The sequence below is a fragment of the Rhipicephalus microplus genome, chromosome X, assembly GCF_043290135.1.
Source record: "Rhipicephalus microplus isolate Deutch F79 chromosome X, USDA_Rmic, whole genome shotgun sequence".
NCBI classification, from domain to species: Eukaryota; Metazoa; Arthropoda; class Arachnida; order Ixodida; family Ixodidae; genus Rhipicephalus; species Rhipicephalus microplus.
The window spans coordinates 219,044,820-219,064,307 of NC_134710.1; the positions used below are offsets into that span (position 1 = coordinate 219,044,820).

A 19,488-nucleotide genomic window follows, 5' to 3' on the forward strand; every position below is an offset into this window, starting at 1 on the left:
CGTAAGTGAGTTTTAGCAGTTTAGCGCTGTTACCGCTCTCGTATAAGCGTACTGTAAGTGTACCGAATGCGCGCCGTTCGCTGTCGCACCCTTGTGTGCGGGACCACTTCAATAAAGTGTGCATCGCTTGTGGAAATCAAGGCAACTCGTTGCCGTTGCATTGGCCTTAAAAAATACTCATCGCACCTTTGCACAGTCTTTAGCTGATCGAGCACAAAGAAAAAATGTGACTGCGCAAGGGAAAATGCACTCGTCTATAGCGAGCGGCACTGACGGAGTGAGCTTAGTAGGCGACGCACTGTATGCAACTATCTTAGGACAAACAGCTTGACGATGCAGGTAACGCGTATCACGTGTAGCTGCGTCTATTTATGGTCATGATTCGCCACAAAGCACGCGTTATTGAAAGCGCGACTAGTATTCCGTCAGCTGTCAGAATGTATTACCTGTCATAGTACTGAAAGGATTTTATGGTAACACGTGATTATTAGAATGAGCTGGACTGTTTTGCTGCTCAATAGCAAACAAAGAAAAGGACATGCACTTTCGTTAACGTTAAAATGGCTTTATTACATACATTCCTATGTTGTTAACGGTGATGCACATCAGGTGACGAAAAGTTGAGGCAGTTACTGCGTAGTGCCTTTGGGAATCTGTCGTATATCTGCACCACACTCGAGTGGCATCGTATTCTGCAATCAATCCTCCGTATAATGGGGTGCCATTTAGTCGCATAATTATAGCTCAGTGGTCTACAATACTGGGTTCATCTATCTCGCATGCCTTCCTTGTGTTATCCCCAGTACTTTGTGGTCACGATCGTGCGGCTATGGGTATGACATTACAGCACTCTTGATAGACAAATGGAATTGAAATATTACTGGCGGAAAAAAATCGCATCTCTTGTTTACTCAATATTCGATTCGTATGCAAAGCTATTTTTTCGTATTCGATTTGTATTAGAAGAATTTGATATTGGCACACTCCTAGTTAATATGTAAATGGTTTTCGTATTCGATTTGTATTAGAAGAGTTTGATATTGGCACACTCCTAGTTAATATGTAAACGGTAAACTAAAGTTTCTCGCGCTTTTGTAAAAGTCGCCCATAGTTACCCGGCATATATGTGGTAAGTCTGAATCGATCTCACTTCTCAGTGTTACTGCTGTAGGGCCCCATATTTTATGGAATGCTCAAATTGAAAAATTTTAGTTACAAAATGTGTACAAGCTTTCAGTATTAACCACTCCAAATATAAATACTTCCATAAATGAACTTTTTGTTACAACATAAAAACTTGCTGTAGGAAAAAAAATATAAATTTTGACCAGTAAAGCTGGGGGTATGTTTAATTGTGAATATGCTCACTGCGCCAATAAACCTGGCACTTTTTTTTGCACCAAACTTAGGTACTAAATCTCTACTGGAGCCGATTTGAAACCTTTGTGATGCGATGTAAAGAAGAATGAAATGACTTGTTTCTTTGGTGCAGCCTCTGTTGAGAGACCTTCGATAACACCTGCGCGCAGAAAATTAGACCAGTTGGTGCGGCATCTGTGGCAAGAGGCTTCATCCAGTAGTAGTCGTCCGGTTCCACAAGGCGCTGCGGGCACATCTGTCTTGCTGGCTGCCTGCCGTCAGGGCGATGTTGGCAGGGTCGTTCAGTGCCTGTGTAAGTCATTTTTTTTATTACTGTTGTAAGACTAATGGCTTGTGTTTGATGTGTTGTTTACGGCATAGATTCTTCTGAACCTGTGTTGTTGAAGGAGGAAAAAAATTGTTTAATGTAGCTGATCATACTTGCACAATGCAGTAAATACTTCATAATTCAAACTCATTTAGTTTGATGTCCCACCTGATTCAAAGATTTGTGCAGTCTCACATTTTCTAATATAAATTTAACTTTATCCGAAGTGATGGCCGGCACCAGCTTGGTTAGTTTGAAGATTTTGGCTACCTATTAGCAATACCCAAACCAGATTTTCCCCCAAACTTCGTGTAAATGATGTTACTTTGGAGATTTGAGGCAGTGCCACAGCAATGTTTGGTAGGTTGACCTACCCTGCCTTGTTGCTGCTAGCCAAACTGCTGTGCAAAATCTGGTTCACAGAACGCCTCACAAATCATGAAATGGACTTTAAGAAGAAATTTTATTGGCACTAGTATGCCCTATGACACGATAAATTGAATAAAAAATATACTATATTTTCTTGTATATAACCTAAACAAAAAAACAGCAACTGAAAAATGTGCTTAAAAAGTGGAAGCATGGGTTGTATCAGGGGATATATGCCTATAAATATATTTTTTCTAAAGTTAAGAGAGTGGGTTATACAGAGGGGTAGCTTATGTGCAAGAATACATGTTAAAGGGACACTAAAGGCAAAGGACAATTTGTCAGAGTGAAAGCTCAGTGTGTGACGTCAAAAATGGCGTTATTATCAACTGCATTGCCTCACAAAGAAATTAAGCTAAATGTATCACACGATGTGTGCTACGAGTGGGAAACATGCGAAATGAACCCAATGATGTGAGAGTTTCCCGACTACAATTAATCACAAGTAATCAAACTAGCTGCAATAAAAAAAGAACTTTCAGTGCATCAAGAGACGCAATAAAATGCTGCTTGTCAGTTGCTGTTTGATATATTGTCACGTAATCGTGACGTGGCCAAAGACAGAAAGCTTCGTGTTGGGATTTAACTGTTTATTTGGGCGAACCTGTGCCCGGTAAAGGGAAAGCCTAATTACAGCAGCAGTCTTGCACAGATAGCAGTCTCGGACTGATAGCGGCGAACGCAGCGTCGGCCTTCGATCAACAACTGACAAGCGGCGAAGCGCGTCGGCATTTATACCCTTGCCGTCGAATGTTCTAGCGTTATCGCTGGCGGTGGCGTAGGTTCCAGAACAATCTGTACCGTTCGCACAGTGGGCGTGATCTTATCGAAATGATCTACTACAGTCCGGAACCTTCTAGAAACCTGCAGGCGCGGTTTGCGCCGAGAATCGTGTGGTGTTTCGGAACGATAACAAAAACTTGTGAAATGGAACGTGGCATTGCCCCCCCTCTGAAAAAAAGGCATCGTCCCGATGCTTTAACTAAAGATGAAGGTACAATAATAATGCAAGAAAGTACAATGAATAAATTACGATACAACAATAATACAAAAAACACTGTTTCAGTTTGTTAACGTGCATGAAACGGCTTGAGGCGCGCGACATGGACGACTTCAGGTCGCGATCGGCGTCGTTGAGACTTCGTGATGCTGTCGGGGACAACCTCGTAATCAAGTGGGCCGAGACGTCGAACCACCTTGTACGGTCCGAAGTACCGTCGCAGAAGCTTTTCACTTAGTCCACGTCGGCGTATCGGCGTCCACACCCAAACACGTTCACCGGGCTGGTATTCCACGAAGCGTCGTCGAAGGTTGTAACGGTGGCTGTCGGTCGTCTGTTGATTCTTGATACGAAGACGCGCAAGTTGTCGGGCTTCTTCGGCGCGTTGAAGGTACTCGCTCACATCGAGGTTTTCTTCGTCGGTGACGTTGGGTAACATGGCATCGAGCGTCGTTGCCGGGCTCCTTCCGTAGACCAGTTTGTATGGAGATATCTGCGTCGTCTCCTGCACCGCCGTGTTGTATGCGAAGGTCACATACGGAAGAATGGTGTCCCACGTCTTGTGTTCGACATCGACGTACATTGACAGCATGTCGGCGATCGTCTTGTTAAGCCGCTCGGTGAGGCCATTGGTCTGTGGGTGGTACGCTGTCGTCCGGCGGTGATTTGTTTGGCTGTATGCCAAGATCGCTTGAGTTAAGTCGGCAGTGAATGCCGTTCCTCTGTCGGTGATAAGGACCTCCGGGGCGCCGTGACGTAGGACGATATTTTCGACGAAGAACTTAGCTACCTCGGATGCACTGCCTTTTGGCAGGGCTTTTGTCTCGGCGTAGCGGGTGAGGTAGTCGGTAGCTACCACGATCCACTTGTTTCCGAAAGCCGACGTCGGGAACGGCCCCAGTAGGTCCATACCAATCTGCTGGAAAGGTCGGCAAGGTGGATCAATTGGCTGCAGAAGTCCCGCTGGCCTTGTCGGCGGTGTCTTGCGTCGCTGACAGTCCCGGCATGTCCTCACATAACGAGTGACGTCGGTGGTAAGACGTGGCCAGTAGTACCTTTCTTGTATCCTCGCGAGCGTGCGGGAAACACCGAGGTGCCCTGCCGTCGGATCGTCGTGCAGGGCCTGCAGGAGTTCTGGTCGCAGAGCTGAAGGCACCACAAGGAGGTACTTAGCTCGAAGCGGTGAAAAGTTTTTCTTTTGTAGAAGTCCGTTTCGTAGAAAGAACGACGCAAGTGCGCGCTTGAATACCTTCGGGACTTCGGCGGTCCTGCCTTCGAGGTATTCTATTAGGGCTTTAAGTTCCGGGTCGGCCCGCTGTCGTTCAGCGAAGTCGTCGGTAGTTATCGTTCCCAAGAAGTAGTCGTCATCCGAGTCGTCGGGTAGCGGTTGGTCGACAGGCGCACGAGAGAGACAGTCAGCGTCGGAGTGTTTTTTGCCGGACTTGTAAATGACAGTAATGTCATATTCTTGAAGTCTCAGGCTCCATCGTGCGAGGCGACCTGAAGGGTCCTTCAAGGTGGCTAGCCAACACAAGGCGTGGTGGTCGCTCACAACTTTGAAGGGCCTGCCGTAGAGGTAGGGGCGAAATTTCGACGTAGCTCAGATGATGGCGAGGCACTCCTTTTCTGTTGTGGAATAATTTGCTTCTGCTTTGGATAGCGATCGGCTGGCGTAACTAATAACCCTTTCAAGTCCGTCAGCCCTCTGCACAAGAACGGCGCCAAGACCTACGCTGCTTGCGTCAGTATGTATTTCTGTCTCGGCGAATTCGTCGAAATGGGCAAGTAACGGAGGCGTCTGGAGGCGATGTTTAAGCTCCTGAAAAGCGTGTTCCTGTGGCGTTTCCCTCTTAAACTCAACGTCGGCCTTGGTAAGGTTAGTGAGAGGATCGGCGATGCGGGCGAAGTTTTTCACGAACCGCCTATAATAGGCACACAGGCCCAGAAATCGGCGCACGGCTTTCTTGTCAGTGGGCGGCGGGAAGTCGGCGATAGCGGCTGTTCTCCGTGGATCGGGACGAACTCCAGACTTGCTGATAACGTGCCCCAGAAACAAGAGCTCCTCATACGCAAATCTGCACTTTTCTGGCTTCAGTGTGAGTCCGGACGTCTTGATGGCTTGAAGTACAGCTTCAAGGCGCCGAACATGCTCGTCGAAACTCGAGGAAAATACGACGACGTCGTCCAAGTACACAAGGCAAGTCTGCCACTTCAATCCTGCCAGTACTGTATCCATAACGCGTTGAAAAGTTGCAGGCGCTGAGCAAAGACCGAAGGGCATCACCTTAAACTCGAAGAGGCCGTCCGGTGTTATAAACGCCGTCTTCTCTCGGTCTCTTTCGTCGACTTCGATTTGACAATAGCCAGTCTTGAGGTCCATTGACGCGAAGTACTTGGCGTTATGGAGCCGATCAAGGGCGTCGTCTATTCGTGGGAGAGGATACACGTCCTTTCTTGTGATTTTGTTCAGGCGGCGATAATCGACGCAGAAACGTAGGGTCCCATCCTTTTTCTTCCCTAACACCACGGGGGATGCCCACGGACTCTTGGACGGCTGGATAATGTCATCTTGCAGCATTTCATCAACTTGTCTCTTCATTGCCTCACGTTCTCGCGTCGAAACTCTGTACGGACTCTGACGGAGTGGTCTGGCATTTTCTTCGGTCATGATTCGATGTTTCGTGATTGGGGTCTGCCGAATTTTCGATGACGACGAAAAGCAATCTTCGTATTGCAGGAGCAGGGCCTTAAGCTGTTCTTGCTTATCGTTCGGAAGTCTGGGATTGACGTCGAAAGCTATGGGAGGGGCTTGGTTCCTCTGAGCAGGTTCCGCAGAATCGGCGAGGGCGAAAGCACTGGTGGCTTCGACAATTTCTTCGATGTATGCGACCGTTGTTCCTTTGTTCACATGTTTGTACTTATTGCTGAAATTCGTGAGCATAACCGTTGCTTTGCCTCCCCGCAGCTCTGCAATTCCTCTTGCGACGCAAATATTTCTGGTGACCAACAGATGCTGACTGCCTTCAACGACGCCTTCCAAGTCAGGTGATTTAGGAGCGCCGACTGAAATAATGACGCTTGAGCGAGGCGGAATGGTGACTTGTTCTTCCAGCACATTCAAGGCATGGTGTCCTGACGGCGTGCGCGGCGGTAGTGCTTCTTCTGTGGATAACGTTATCGACCTTGTTTTTAGGTTGATGACAGCACCATGGAGGCATAAGAAGTCCATGCCAAGGATGACATCTCTCGAGCAACGCTGTAGGACTACGAAGTCTGTAGGATAAATGCGGCCGTTAATGGTGACTCTCGCTGTGCAGATTCCTGCAGGCGTTACGAGATGACCTCCGGCTGTGCGGATTTCAGGGCCTTTCCAAGCTGTCCTAACTTTCTTTAACTTCGCGGTGAACGACCCACTGATGACAGAATAGTCGGCTCCAGTATCGACGAGAGCAGTCACACTGTGGCCATCGATAAGAACGTCGAGGTCGCTAGTTCGCCGTCTCGCATTACAGTTAGGGCGTGGCGTCGTGTCACGGCTGCGTCGGCTTGTTCCGCTGCTTCCATGTTGCGTTGTACGGCCACCTTCGGTAAGTGAGCTTTTGCCTTCAGGGTTTTGCCTGGTTGGGGTTGTGTTCAAAAAGCTCCGTCGCGTCGGCGTCGTCGTCGGAGGATCTTCGGTAGTTCGTCGCACAGCAACCGCACCTCCATCGGTTGCTGCCCTTAGTTTCCCGGATACGGGCTAGGAGACCGGCCCCGCGTTGGGCCAGAGTACTGCCGGGGGTGCGGTGACATGCGGCGGCTGGGCGACGGCGAACGGGAAGGACTTCGTGGTGTCCATTGAGTTCCTGCCAGGTAGTCGGCGATGTCACGTGGCCGATCTCCTGGCTGCGGACGCGGTGCATTGACGGCGAAGCCACGCAATCCCATCTGGCGGTACTGGCAACGGCGGTATGTGTGTCCGGCCTCGCCGCAGTGGTAGCAGAGCGGGCGATGGCCAGGGGTGCGCCAGACGTCAGTCTTCCTCGGTGCACTGCGCTGGCCCGCTGGGGAACGGTAGGACGTCGGTTGGGGTGGTGGCGGCGGTGGCGTCTGGCGACGGAAGTGTGACGGGGCGGCGTTTTGGCGTGGACGGGGAGGAGCGTTGCGGCGCACTGCAGCGGCGTAGCTCATAGTTTCTGGCTCGGGCGGCGGTGTTTCGGGAATTCGAAGTGATTGCCGGACTTCTTCTCGCACAATGTCGGCGATCGAATCCACTTGAGGCTGCGCCGAAGGCAACAGTTTGCGCAGCTCTTCCCGCACGATCGCTCGGATCGTTTCACGCAGGTCGTCGGAGTCACTGGCTTGAGCAGCAGCGCATTCTGGAGTCAGGCGACGATTATACTGTCTGGTGCGCATGTCCAGCGTTTTTTCGATGGTGGTCGCCTCGGATACAAATTCTTGGACGGTGTTCGGTGGATTCCTCATTAGTCCCGCGAAGAGCTCCTGTTTGACCCCTCGCATGAGGAAACGAACTTTCTTTTCCTCAGGCATGTCTGGGTCAGCGTGACGGAATAGGCGGGTCATCTCCTCTGTGAAAATTCCAACCTTTTCATTTGGTAGCTGAACCCGGGTCTCGAGTAGAGCAGCGGCCCTCTCTTTGCGAGCGACGCTTGCGAACGTTTGAAGAAATGCGCCGCAGAAGACATCCCACGTTCGGAGCGTGGACTCCCGATTCTCTAGCCAGGTCCTTGCGGTGTCTTCCAGGTAGAAGTACACACGACGGAGCTTTTCTTCGTTGTCCCAGTGGTTGAGGGCGGCCACACGGTCGTATGTTTCTAGCCAGGTTTCCGGGTCTTCGAACGATGAGCCATGGAACGTTGGTGGTTCCCTGGGTTGATGAATGACGATCGTGGGCTGGGACGCTCCGGTTGTCATTGTCGCTGCAGTCGAGGTCATGGTCTTGGTCTTCCGCGCCTTGTCTTGTAGCAGGCCGTACTCCGGTGGGAGACCTTGCTGTCGGCGGCTCGTTCGCTGCTCTTGGTTGGCGTCGGTGTCTTCTCCGCGAAGGGGGCTGGGTTCACGGCTTGACGGGGGCGTCCGGTACATGAACGAAGCAGCACCTCCACCAGATGTCACGAAATCGTGACGTGGCCAAAGACAGAAAGCTTCGTGTTGGGATTTAACTGTTTATTTGGGCGAACCTGTGCCCGGTAAAGGGAAAGCCTAATTACAGCAGCAGTCTTGCACAGATAGCAGTCTCGGACTGATAGCGGCGAACGCAGCGTCGGCCTTCGATCAACAACTGACAAGCGGCGAAGCGCGTCGGCATTTATACCCTTGCCGTCGAATGTTCTAGCGTTATCGCTGGCGGTGGCGTAGGTTCCAGAACAATCTGTACCGTTCGCACAGTGGGCGTGATCTTATCGAAATGATCTACTACAGTCCGGAACCTTCTAGAAACCTGCAGGCGCGGTTCGCGCCGAGAATCGTGTGGTGTTTCGGAACGATAACAAAAACTTGTGAAATGGAACGTGGCAATATAGAGAAAAGAACTGCTTAACTTTATGGGGAATGGCACGAGTGGTTCAAAAATTCAATTTTTTGCTGGTTAGGCTGGATAGGTGGTGTCATCTGGCAGGGCCCACTTGAACCAAGAAAGCAGAATCATGGCCTCTGAGGTTGCAGAATATTGTGCTATTCTGGTACTGGTGTCGGCGGCCGCATAGTAAAGAGTGGCAATGTTAGGCACGGTAATAGTGACATCTGCAAGACCGCTTAGAGGTGCGGGTAATTTGAAGTGCGCTAATGCGATGCAGACCATGAAAACATAATTTAATTTTAAAATAAGCACTTTCTTAGCACTAAACTAGCCCTACGGGGTGTCTAGACCACTATTTCAACAATCAGTGTCGACTTAATATTTGCCTTTAGTGACTCTATGAATCTTCCGCATGAAGTCCAGAAGTAATTGAGCCAACTAGTGTGGCTGTGAGACTCTAAGGGCAGGCTTTTGTGTAACTGATGGTTGCATTATCTCAGGCGAGTTAGCGGCAGTTGTCTCTTGCCTGTGTCTCAAAGGTGCACTGACACAGATTTGAGAAAATGTTATATTGTTGCTCTTATATATTGTTGCTTTTATATTGTTGTTCAAGAGCACTAAAATGTGTATCGTAGTTGCCGCAAACGCATTTAAAGGGTCACTAAAGTGAAATTATTGCTTTGTTTAGATTGATACACTTTACTCTGAGAAGTCTAATCTCATAAGTTTTACCATCATAAGTTCATTTTTAGAGGAAAAAGTCAAGGTTGAAGTGTAACTTTTAAATTTCGTGCTGAAATTTTCGCACGTGACGTCATGCATGTGGAAATGTATTTTTCGTATTTTCGCGACATTGGCTTGGTGAAATTTTTTGAAACTTTGTACATTGAGCCTGTGGGCCCCACAGATGACAATGTATTGATTATTATCGATTAGGAGCACGTATGACCTAGTAGATACCATCAACATTTTCTGCGTCACGGTATTTGGTGTGAAAATGTTGTCTCCACTGCAGTTTGCACGCTTATCAAGCGTCATCTTGCTGTAAGAGGGGCTGTAAGGAATGTGGAATTATACACTAGTAATACTTGAAAAAATCGTTTTTCACTTTAGTGTTCCTTTAATGTACTTTTTATACCACACCCTTAAAATCTCTTGGTTTCAATATCGAGAGAGTGGTATTACAGTGACGTATAAGCACTGTGTGATGTATGTCCTAGTTACATGTGGACAGCAACTCTTGTTTTTTTCTGCATCACTTTGTTTGCTGTTGGCCATACATGTTGCATGTAAACAATGAAAGGTAATTAGACGTTCAGTAGCTCAGAAAGCGATTTCGGCTGCATCGAGAACGTAGAGTTGACAAATCTAGTGAACTGTTCACTAGGCATGATAAACTGATAATGTCCATTGTGGTGGGGTTGTTTTACAGATGCTTGGCGATGAAAACTTTCAAATGAAAGTAAAATATCTTAAAAGTGTTTCCTGGCTACGGTGTGTAGATAGCAATGACACTACATAAACACTACATGCTAAGAAAACAAAAAATATCATTTTTGCAGGGTCACAAAATGCTGTTGGTTCCGTTTAAGCCATGGGGGAGTTTTCTGCTGTTAATACAGCAGTTTCTGCATCAACAAGAACAGCTTTTTTAGGGGATGTGCTTATGCATATTTAGTTTAATGGAATTTATTGCGTGAGGTTAGTTTGTATTTTGGTCAGAATATTACCCAAAAATGCTGATTGCTATCATGCAAGACAATAGAACTTATATAGGAGACATGTGAGGATAAGTTGCTGATCAGAAAAGGGAGGGGCACTGGGTTGGGTAAAATTGTCAGTCCACCTGAATCTTTAGCTTCAATTCCAACATTGTAAAACAGAGGTACAGTCGAACTCCGCTACAACGAATGCCGCTTCAATGAAATTTCTGCTACATCGAAAAATTCTCGGTTTCCCGTGACCAGTCCATATTTTTCAGCTTTAAATAGCAATCTTTACTTCATTCGGAAATTATATTATCTGAAATGCAACTTTATTGCATACTTTTAGGTTTGTCGCGAATTCGCGACAACAGGCACTTAAGTCAATATGTGGTCCAAACGAGAGATGCGTTCAATTCAACGCAACTATGTGATCGCCGCATCAATAAACCGAGTCTGATCAGGGCTACGGAGCTTGGCATCTCTGGCAAACATTTATTTCACAGAAACTGAATCGTTCAATCAAAAATATTCAGCAAAACATATCCTTTACCCAGGATTTAGTAACAGCATCTCGTTTTACGGCTGGTGAAAAGCCACAAAGCAGTTAGCATTCTTATTCAAGCACAAGTGAACGTCGCATTTTGTGCATTTGATAACGGTTTGCCCCTTGCATCCTGGCCGCTTGCACCGCTGACGTGTGGTTTCGACATTTGGCCAGTGACCTGTACTGTCCGTGCGGACACTAGCGAGTGGCACGGGTTTCATGGGCCCTCTTTTTTTCTTGCACTCAAGCTGCGATTCCACAGATGAGGACGGCCTGCCCCTTTTTTTCGTTGCAGTGTCCTTGTTCTCCTTCAGCAAACAGGTAGCGATGTAGAACTTGAACTTGAGGAGGTCCATCTGCTGCTTGGTAGGAACGCCTACTGCATCACAGTCACGTCTGTAAAGCAGCCAGGCGACAACGACGACCATATCCACAAAATGAAAAAAAAAAATCTTAAGGTAAAACTTTTTGGACCTTATATGGATTCTGTAATATGCAATCAGTGCATCCAGCTGGTTCACGCCTCCCATGAACTTGTTGTAGATGCTGACCGCACTTGGGCATTCAACCTGTACGGTCATCTTTTTTGAGCGTTCCCACCTGCCAACAGATGTAACTGGTTCAGCACCTGCGAACGTGCTCAACGTTGTGACCGCTCGGTTATCGTACCACTTGAGTGCAATTAGTTTTGTGGCATCAACCACAGTCTCGAATTCTTCGAAGGATCCTCGTCCCTTTTTCTTGAGGCTTGCATCAGAAGGCAGAGGACAACCTTGCAGTCGATTAGCACGGACTGTGCCAAGACAGCGGACATCTTTTTTTGATAATGAGCTAAAGAGCTTCAGGGACGTAAACCAATTATCGCAGAAAAGAAGATGGTTCAGTCCTGGCTGAATGTTTTGCGAAAGCTTGAGGACTTTATTGCCACTGGCACCAATGTCGGGCTCCCCAGGGACAGCATCAATCCTTCCTGTGTATATTTCGAAAGAGTGCACCATGCCCTGTGGGTCGCACAGCAGAAAAACTTTGTAACCCCATTTGTGGGGTTTGCTGGGAATGTATTGCTTGAGGCTTGAGCGTCCCTTGAACGGTACCATTTGCTCGTCAACGCACAGGGCTTGTGTTTTTGGGATACCTTGAAATTTCGGCAGGAGGAAGTCAATAACTGGCCGAACCTTGAAAAGACGGTCCTTGTGTGGATCATTTGGTGGCGGCATGTCATCATTGTTGTTGAAATGCAAATTTGCTTTGATTGCCTCCCAGCGATCTCGTGACATCGTGTCGGCCACCGTGGGGACCCTGGACTCGGCCGCCCAGTATAGCCGACTTCTTGGGAGTCGACAGATCGACATGAATGTGACGGTGCCGAGAAATTGATCTAGCTCATCACGAGACAGAGCAAGTCCTTTGTTAGGATTTTTCTGCGTCGCAAACACATTGCTCTGCTCAACGATGTGATCCATGAAGTTGTCATCAAAAAAGTCCTTGAAATATTCGATAGGAGCTCGTACAGTGTCAGCCTCAGGAAGAGCGCTTTCCCAGGGTGGTACTTCTCGCTGTTCTTGACAACCGGTTTTTTTCCATCGCACCGAACGCTTTCGAGAGGCGCTTGGTTCATCTACCGCATCTTCGTCTTCATCCTTACTGCTAGATGAAGACACTCGAGCTTGTGTATGATGATAGGGAACAACATCGTCGTCTTCGCTGTCACTGACACAGCTGTCATCACTTTTGTCTTCAGGTGGCAAGCGCGTACGAAGCCCCCTTTTCCCTTAAAACGAGCGGGAGTCCATCTCCTGTCAAGAAATGAAAAACTAAATTATCATACCGTCAGTCACCACTTGCGCGAACGCCGGATGTCGCGAATTCGCGACATACCACGAAAGCGAGGATTGTGCAACAAAAAATGTACTTCAAAACGATGTAACATGTCATATTCAATCTCTTGGATGCGTGCACACCGAAAAAAATTTATAGTAGATTGAACTTACGTCACTCCGGCAGAAAACAACGAAGAAATGAGAGCTGTTGCACGTGCTTCGCGCTCACCGCCAACTCGGACACAACACTGGGTCCTAGCTTGGAATACCTTACGTGAGATGGCGCTAGATGTCTCGTACTGAAAGCTACGTTCGCCGCGAAGACGTGACAGCCGGCGCTGAAGGCAGTACGCGTGTGGTAAGTTGCTTGGTCGGCCTTTTTTGGTATGTCGCGTATTCGCGACAACCGGCACCACTTGCGCAAACGCCGGATGTCGCGAATTCACGACATACCACGAAAGCAAGGATTGTGCAACAAAAAATGTACTTCAAAACGATGTAACATGTCATATTCAATCTCTTGGATGCGTGCACCCCGAAAAAAATTTATAGTAGATTGAACTTACGTCACTCCGGCAGAAAACAACGAAGAAATGAGAGCTGTTGCACGTGCTTCGCGCTCACCGCCAACTCGGACACAACACTGGGTCCTAGCTTGGAATACCTTACGTGAGATGGCGCTAGATGTCTCGTACTGAAAGCTACGTTCGCCGCGAAGACGTGACAGCCGGCGCTGAAGGCAGTACGCGTGTGGTAAGTTGCTTGGTCGGCCTTTTTTGGTGTGTCGCGAATTCGCGACAACCGGCAGTAAAGGGTTAAAATTCTAGGCTCAGATATTTAATGCCGTGCAGTAAACACAATCTTGACCGTCTTTATGCATTTCCAGAACATGAAAATACGTCGAGGAAGTCTAAAACAGGTGTTGGCGCCACCAGAAACTGCCGCTGCTTACTAAACATGTGGGCCACCATTGCTTGCTTGCTTCAAGCTGCAAATCAGTCGCTCAGTTCATAGTTTTGTACTCGCAGATGCTGGGTGCAATCGTGGAACGATGCTTTTTCTGATGCCAATGCTTTTGGCTCTTTTCGCACTTGGCCAGTGTGGTCAACGGTTAGAGCGGCTGCTCATCCGTGTTATCAACAAAATCAGCCAGCCGTGACTGGTTGATAATAAGACTAGCATAGAATATGACATAAGTTGTCGCCACTCCACGATACACCTCCATTTCGGTGTTGTCGGATACACTTTGACGATGGACAGCTGTGTTAGCATGTTAGTGCAACTGTTAGATTCATTCACGAAAGTCATTGTGGCCCTTGTTTCAGCGTGCTCTTTACCAGGGTGTTGCTATGCATGGGTGAATATTTCGTTGTGACTCCTCTTGGAAAGAATAGGAAGCAGCCAACGCTTCTTTAATTTAAGTAATAAAAGTTGCTTTGTTTTGCTAGCTCAGGTCAGCTATATTTTTTCTGTGCCCTGTCAGTTACATTGTACCGAGGTTCGACTGTACTTCTAAGTTTTAATGGGCATATTTGAATAGTAGCTTGTCTGCTTTATGCCTAAATACTATTTTAGTGTGCTATGTTTTATTCTATATTGTATAGCAATATTACATTGTGTCTGTATCATGTGTTTCAATGTGCTTTATTTATAGCCAAAGTGTTCTCCTGCTAGTAACTTCTGGAAAACTAGTGACCCTAAATATTATTTCTGTTAACATAAGTGCACTACTGTCTGCAAACTTATGGTATGCCTTGCTCTGACAGCTGGCCGCGAAATTGGCCCAGCAGACTCTGGTGTTTCAATGTGCTTTATTTATAGCCAAAGTGTTCTCCTGCTAGTAACTTCTGGGAAACTAGTGACCCTAAATATTATTTCTGTTAACATAAGTGCACTACTGTCTGCAAACTTATGGTATGCCTTGCTCTGACAGCTGGCCGCGAAATTGGCCCAGCAGACTCTGGAGCTTTGCATGCAGCTGCGCAAGGAGGACATCTAATCTTGGTTCACATGCTCGTCCAGGTTTGAACTGTCTTGTTACTTTTTTCTATAAGATGGCCTATATTTTGCAATTAGACTGTTTCGGATGTCCATATGTTGCACGGTGTCCCAACGCTCAAATGTTGCTTTTCGGTGTTCTAAATTTATTAAAGGGGCCCTGCAACACTTTTTTAAGTGGACCTGGAATGAATTCACTAGAGGAGCTTATTTCCTCAGGAATTTCCCTGCCACAAAAATTTTTAGAATCTGTCTACCACAAGTGGAGTTACAAAGATTTGTTGCATGCTGCAATTTGTGGTGAGCTCGCTACTCACCGTAACACTGCGGACTCAGGCTTAGCGAGCCACAGGGCCGTGTTTCCTTCACCTGCTCACGTGTAGCGCATGGCTCCGTGCACGCTCAACTAACAAAGCATTTAGCCCGGTGTGGTAAAACAGACGGTGTTTGATTCATAGCAACGCGCAAACACTTTATTGCCTTTGGTGGCACCCCAAACAACATACAACGTCCGCTCCCTAGACGTGGGGAGCAAAGGCTCCCGCATGCGGATCTTCACAATAAAGAGCAGACCGCGAGCACGTTGCAGCTGGCAATCGTGAGCTTTGACACGCCGGTCAGGAAAGGTCCCTCGTGGCTATGTTGCGCACTCTTATGATGGCCACTGGGCTTGGTCGCAAGAGTTGGAGCAAACCTTGTTCACGTAGGCCTATGGCTAGAGCGGCTTGGCGTGGTGCGACCACTTCGAGCACTAGGCACTGCTGATTGGCCTAGTGTATGGTACTGAAACTAAAACTCGGGTAAACTCGGCCGCCGAGGATGCCTAGGCACCCAAGCAGGCTATAGTCCGGTGATTCCCGAAGGGGACGCGGACGAAGGGAAACCACGTGCTTACTGGGCGCTGGCCAACAAAGGAGAGGCCCTTCCCGGTGCGCACGTGACTCGGCCTCGCTAATTCTTGCAGCCCCTGAGAACACGCGTCGCGCCCGCGCATGGCGCGCTGTTACGAGAGCACGAGAAAAGAAAAGGAGCGGCCGTACGGCGAAATGCCTGTGAAACGGTCGCGGGCATATTTCTGATTTCCAGAAACTGCATTCTTTTTTCTCTCATCCCGATGAAAGCGGAGGAACCTATGCCTCCGAGCACAGCGTGTCGCGGAGTCTCCCGCGATTGGTGGTATCTAAGCAGGGAGGAATGGCATGGGGGAAGAAAGTAGATCATGCGTGACTCAAAACCTTCAGCACTTTTCCTCTTTTTTTTTTTCTTCAAATATGTGGCTTTTCAGTGCGATCGCGCGCGCACGCGTGGAAAAGTCAGAGCCTGCTGTGGCGGGCCCTGTAACAACCGAGTGCGCCATGCTCAAATCAGCCAATGGCTCATACAATGGCTGTGACGAGTGATTTTCGAGCTTGTTCCATGATTTGTCGAGAGAAGCAAAAGCAATTTTAGGCTGACTTTGAGAATTCATTGTGAATTAAAGGCCACGGGCTGTGCTATAATATGTGGCTCACGTGTTCTTGGGAGCTTCGATTGTCTATAGGCAGCGTTTTTTGACAACTCTAAAAAAAAAAAAAAAAAAAAAGCCGTTAGGCCTGCGTGAAATGTGCAGCACAATGGCAGTGAAAACTGGAAGAGCAACCTTTCTAGAGCCTTTTTTAAACAACTGTTTAGGTAGCTGCTACAAGCACACTTGGAGGGTACCCACTGTGTCATAAATTAACATAATTTTTCTATATAGGGAGGCATCCACTATGCCTTTCTTCGGAGAAGTGTGACACCCGCTACACACTTGCAAGAAATTATGTGCATTTTGTTGATGCTATGGCTGTCGACAATGAAGAATTACTCCTGAGCTTTTTGTAATGAGTTGGAGCATTCGTCGACCCACTCGTTACACAATTCATATTGTGTGATGCCTGGTAGTTCTGCTGCTGTTGTCACATGCTTTATTACACATATTAATGCGATTTCATACCTGACATGAAGCCTGCATAGGGTCACTTCGCAACGAAGTATCAAGCATCGGCGTAGCTCAGTGGTAGAATACTGGGCTGGCACGCAGGGGACCTGCGTTGGAGTCCCTATCTGTCCTCTATGCTTGTTATTTATTTAGTTATGTTCTTATTCCGTGCGACACTATTTACGGACACCAGCGGAGGCGGAGAACTACGGCGCCAAAAATGACTTTTGTGATCTCAGAACAGCTTTCACTGTTGAAGTATTTCAGGGCCCTTAAATATAAGCCATACCGTATTTACTCACAAAATCTTCGCACTTTTTTTGGGCGGAAAACCAATGCAAAGTTAGGGGGTGCAAAAATTACACGGGGAAAACTTTCTGCGAAAACGTACTGAGTGAAAAAGAAAAATAAGTGACCACAAATCTGGAGTCTCACGCCAGCAACTAACTGCAAGCTTTGAAGAGTATTAAAATAGACTTACCTCATACAATATAAGCACAGGTTCAACATGAGGCAAGATTTATTTCAGACACAAAAGATGCAAGCAAATAGTCGAGAATTAGAATACTATTTGCAAATCTTGTGGGCGTTGCGGGCATAGCGGTAGGGTTCCTCACTCAACAGGAGCCCGCAAAGGGTTAGCGTATGGCGTCAGTGTTGGGCTGATGGTCATTTAAGGGGGGAGGCTACACTTGATGGGCAACTTTTTTGTTTATGTATAGATCTGAATGAAATTTTCAGTCTGTGTATTTAGATGCGCAGATTCTAAAAATGTAATTACTTTTTGATAGGTCAAGTAGTTTCCAAGATACTCCACGATCAGTGTAAAACTCGGGTCCTTTGTTTGCAGCCTAATTAGCAGCTAAGCAGGAAGCATCAAAACACTGGCGACAGTGTAGAAACAATGTAAAATGTTTAAGGAGTGAAATATGTTATAAATCAATTTGCTGGGCCAATTTCAGCAAGAGTTAGAGGACATTGATGTTCAGAGAAAAAAAAAAGCCACCCTCACTTGTCACACATGTGACCCAATAAATTTTTTTTCTTTGATCCTGTGAAGGGTAGGAAATTGATGAAGGCATCCTATCACTGCCACCAGTTGTAAAGGGCTTGAGGTCGATGGCAGGAACGGTGGGCTTCTTTAAGGTAGCTGGCTTCCCGCCGTCGTCCGCTTAGCCAATCTTCGCCATTGAGGGGACGCGTTAAGAGAGGTAGAACGAAGATTTATTTACATAATATAAGAAAAATGAGAACTGTACAGGGATTCAGAAGATCCCGCATTATGTACAACAGAGATTCAGTTTATGATTCAGTACATGATTCCGCTCATGATTTACAAAATGCTTTGGCTTTTATAGCCTGCCGTCTCCTTTACACCGAGATCCGAAGAAGGCGGTGAGCACTCTCGCCACAAATCAGGTGACGAAGTTTGAATGGTCCAATGGGAGCACGAGCGCACCACACAATGACGCACCCAGCCCCCGCCTTGAAGGCGTCACAGGGCGATGAGGTAGAGTCTGGAGAGGCAAGGTTGAGCTCCTCCGAGGAGATGGCCGCTAACCCGAACGTCAGCAGCGGTCCATGCTGCTTTCAGCTTCAGGTAGTCCAAACGCTCGATCCCTGAGAACGGCTCCCTCGATGTCTTCCCCACGCTTCCGGGCTGTCGGTGCTTTGCGATGTCCTCGCGTAGATGACAATAGCCAAGTCAAGAGGTTGTGTTAATGAGACCAGCCACAGTGGCGCTGTCCCCCCGCTGTTCGAGCCCGTTCAACAAAAGGCTTGTCTCACGAAGCTTTTGTTGAGACCCGACTGCTTCCTGGAACATCTACAATACAGCGTCTTGCAGACTGGCGCCGATGGGGTTGAAAGCCTCCCTAGTAGACCAGCTTACGCACAATGGCGTCTGCCCAAAGGAATTGCTGGGCCAAACGTAACAATCCGTATATTGCTTTCAAAATAAGCATGTTGCATACTGCATGCATCTTTCTGGCAAAAAAAGAATTATGCTGATAGCTTGAATAGAACAGAAGTTATTTTCCCTCCAACTTGGCAAATGTTCCGATATTGATGTTTTGAGAAAACAGGGAAAAACATTTGAGAACACCTTTATTGAAAAAGTACTAATAAAATCCTACGAAAATGCACCAGGGGCATAATCTTGATGCATTCCATCCTTATGCTTCTTGACCAGCTTTCTCAGACTTTAGGACGCTTCTTTCTATTTATTTGAGGTTGCACTCTGACGACAGTCCTCCTCCTTAGCCCTTAGGGATGTGCTGCTGAATATTGGGATGTCCAGCTGCTCTAGAAATGCAGCAATTGTATTGACATTGCCTGTGTTGAAATACAGCACAGCTTCTGCAGCAGCTGCTTGCTCAACAAAAACAGAAGCATGCTGCTCCTTTGATACCAAACTCCAAATCACAGATAGGAGGCTTTCATGTGAATTCTGAGTTATGCCTTGCTGGCATCTTGCCTCGCTACCGCACCACTTGACCCCAAAAAAGCGCTTAATTTTTCGCGCTGTTGTGGACATTGACAAAAGACCCTCAAACGTCATGGTAGTCTCGCGGGCGCGCACGTTGCGAACTTCACTGGCATTGATCACATCAGCGTCTACCCGCACACAGCCGGAGTCGATATAGCGCGCGCTGTCAGGGAGGCCTGTGTCTATGCGCACTTCATTGTTGCCGATAGCATTGGCGCAGTTTTAATTCACAGAGTGTCCGCTATCCGGGGAAGCCGTCTCGCACACTCCTTATTTGATAACATCTTCAGTACACGGGCGGTCAGCGTCCACGCCACGTCCTACGGCGTTATCAAACA

General features: G+C 47.5%; 1 protein-coding gene across 1 annotated transcript in view; it reads left to right on the plus strand.

The window, feature by feature from the left end:
- The window catches only part of LOC142775985 (histone-lysine N-methyltransferase EHMT1-like), a 273,651-nt gene that overhangs the window by 78,510 nt on the left and 175,653 nt on the right, over positions 1–19,488 (plus strand). Inside the window, exons 10-11 of the mRNA XM_075878664.1 lie at positions 1,493–1,672; positions 14,638–14,726. Coding sequence (XP_075734779.1) covers positions 1,493–1,672; positions 14,638–14,726 — 269 coding nt within the window. The remainder of the gene's footprint in view (positions 1–1,492; positions 1,673–14,637; positions 14,727–19,488) is intronic.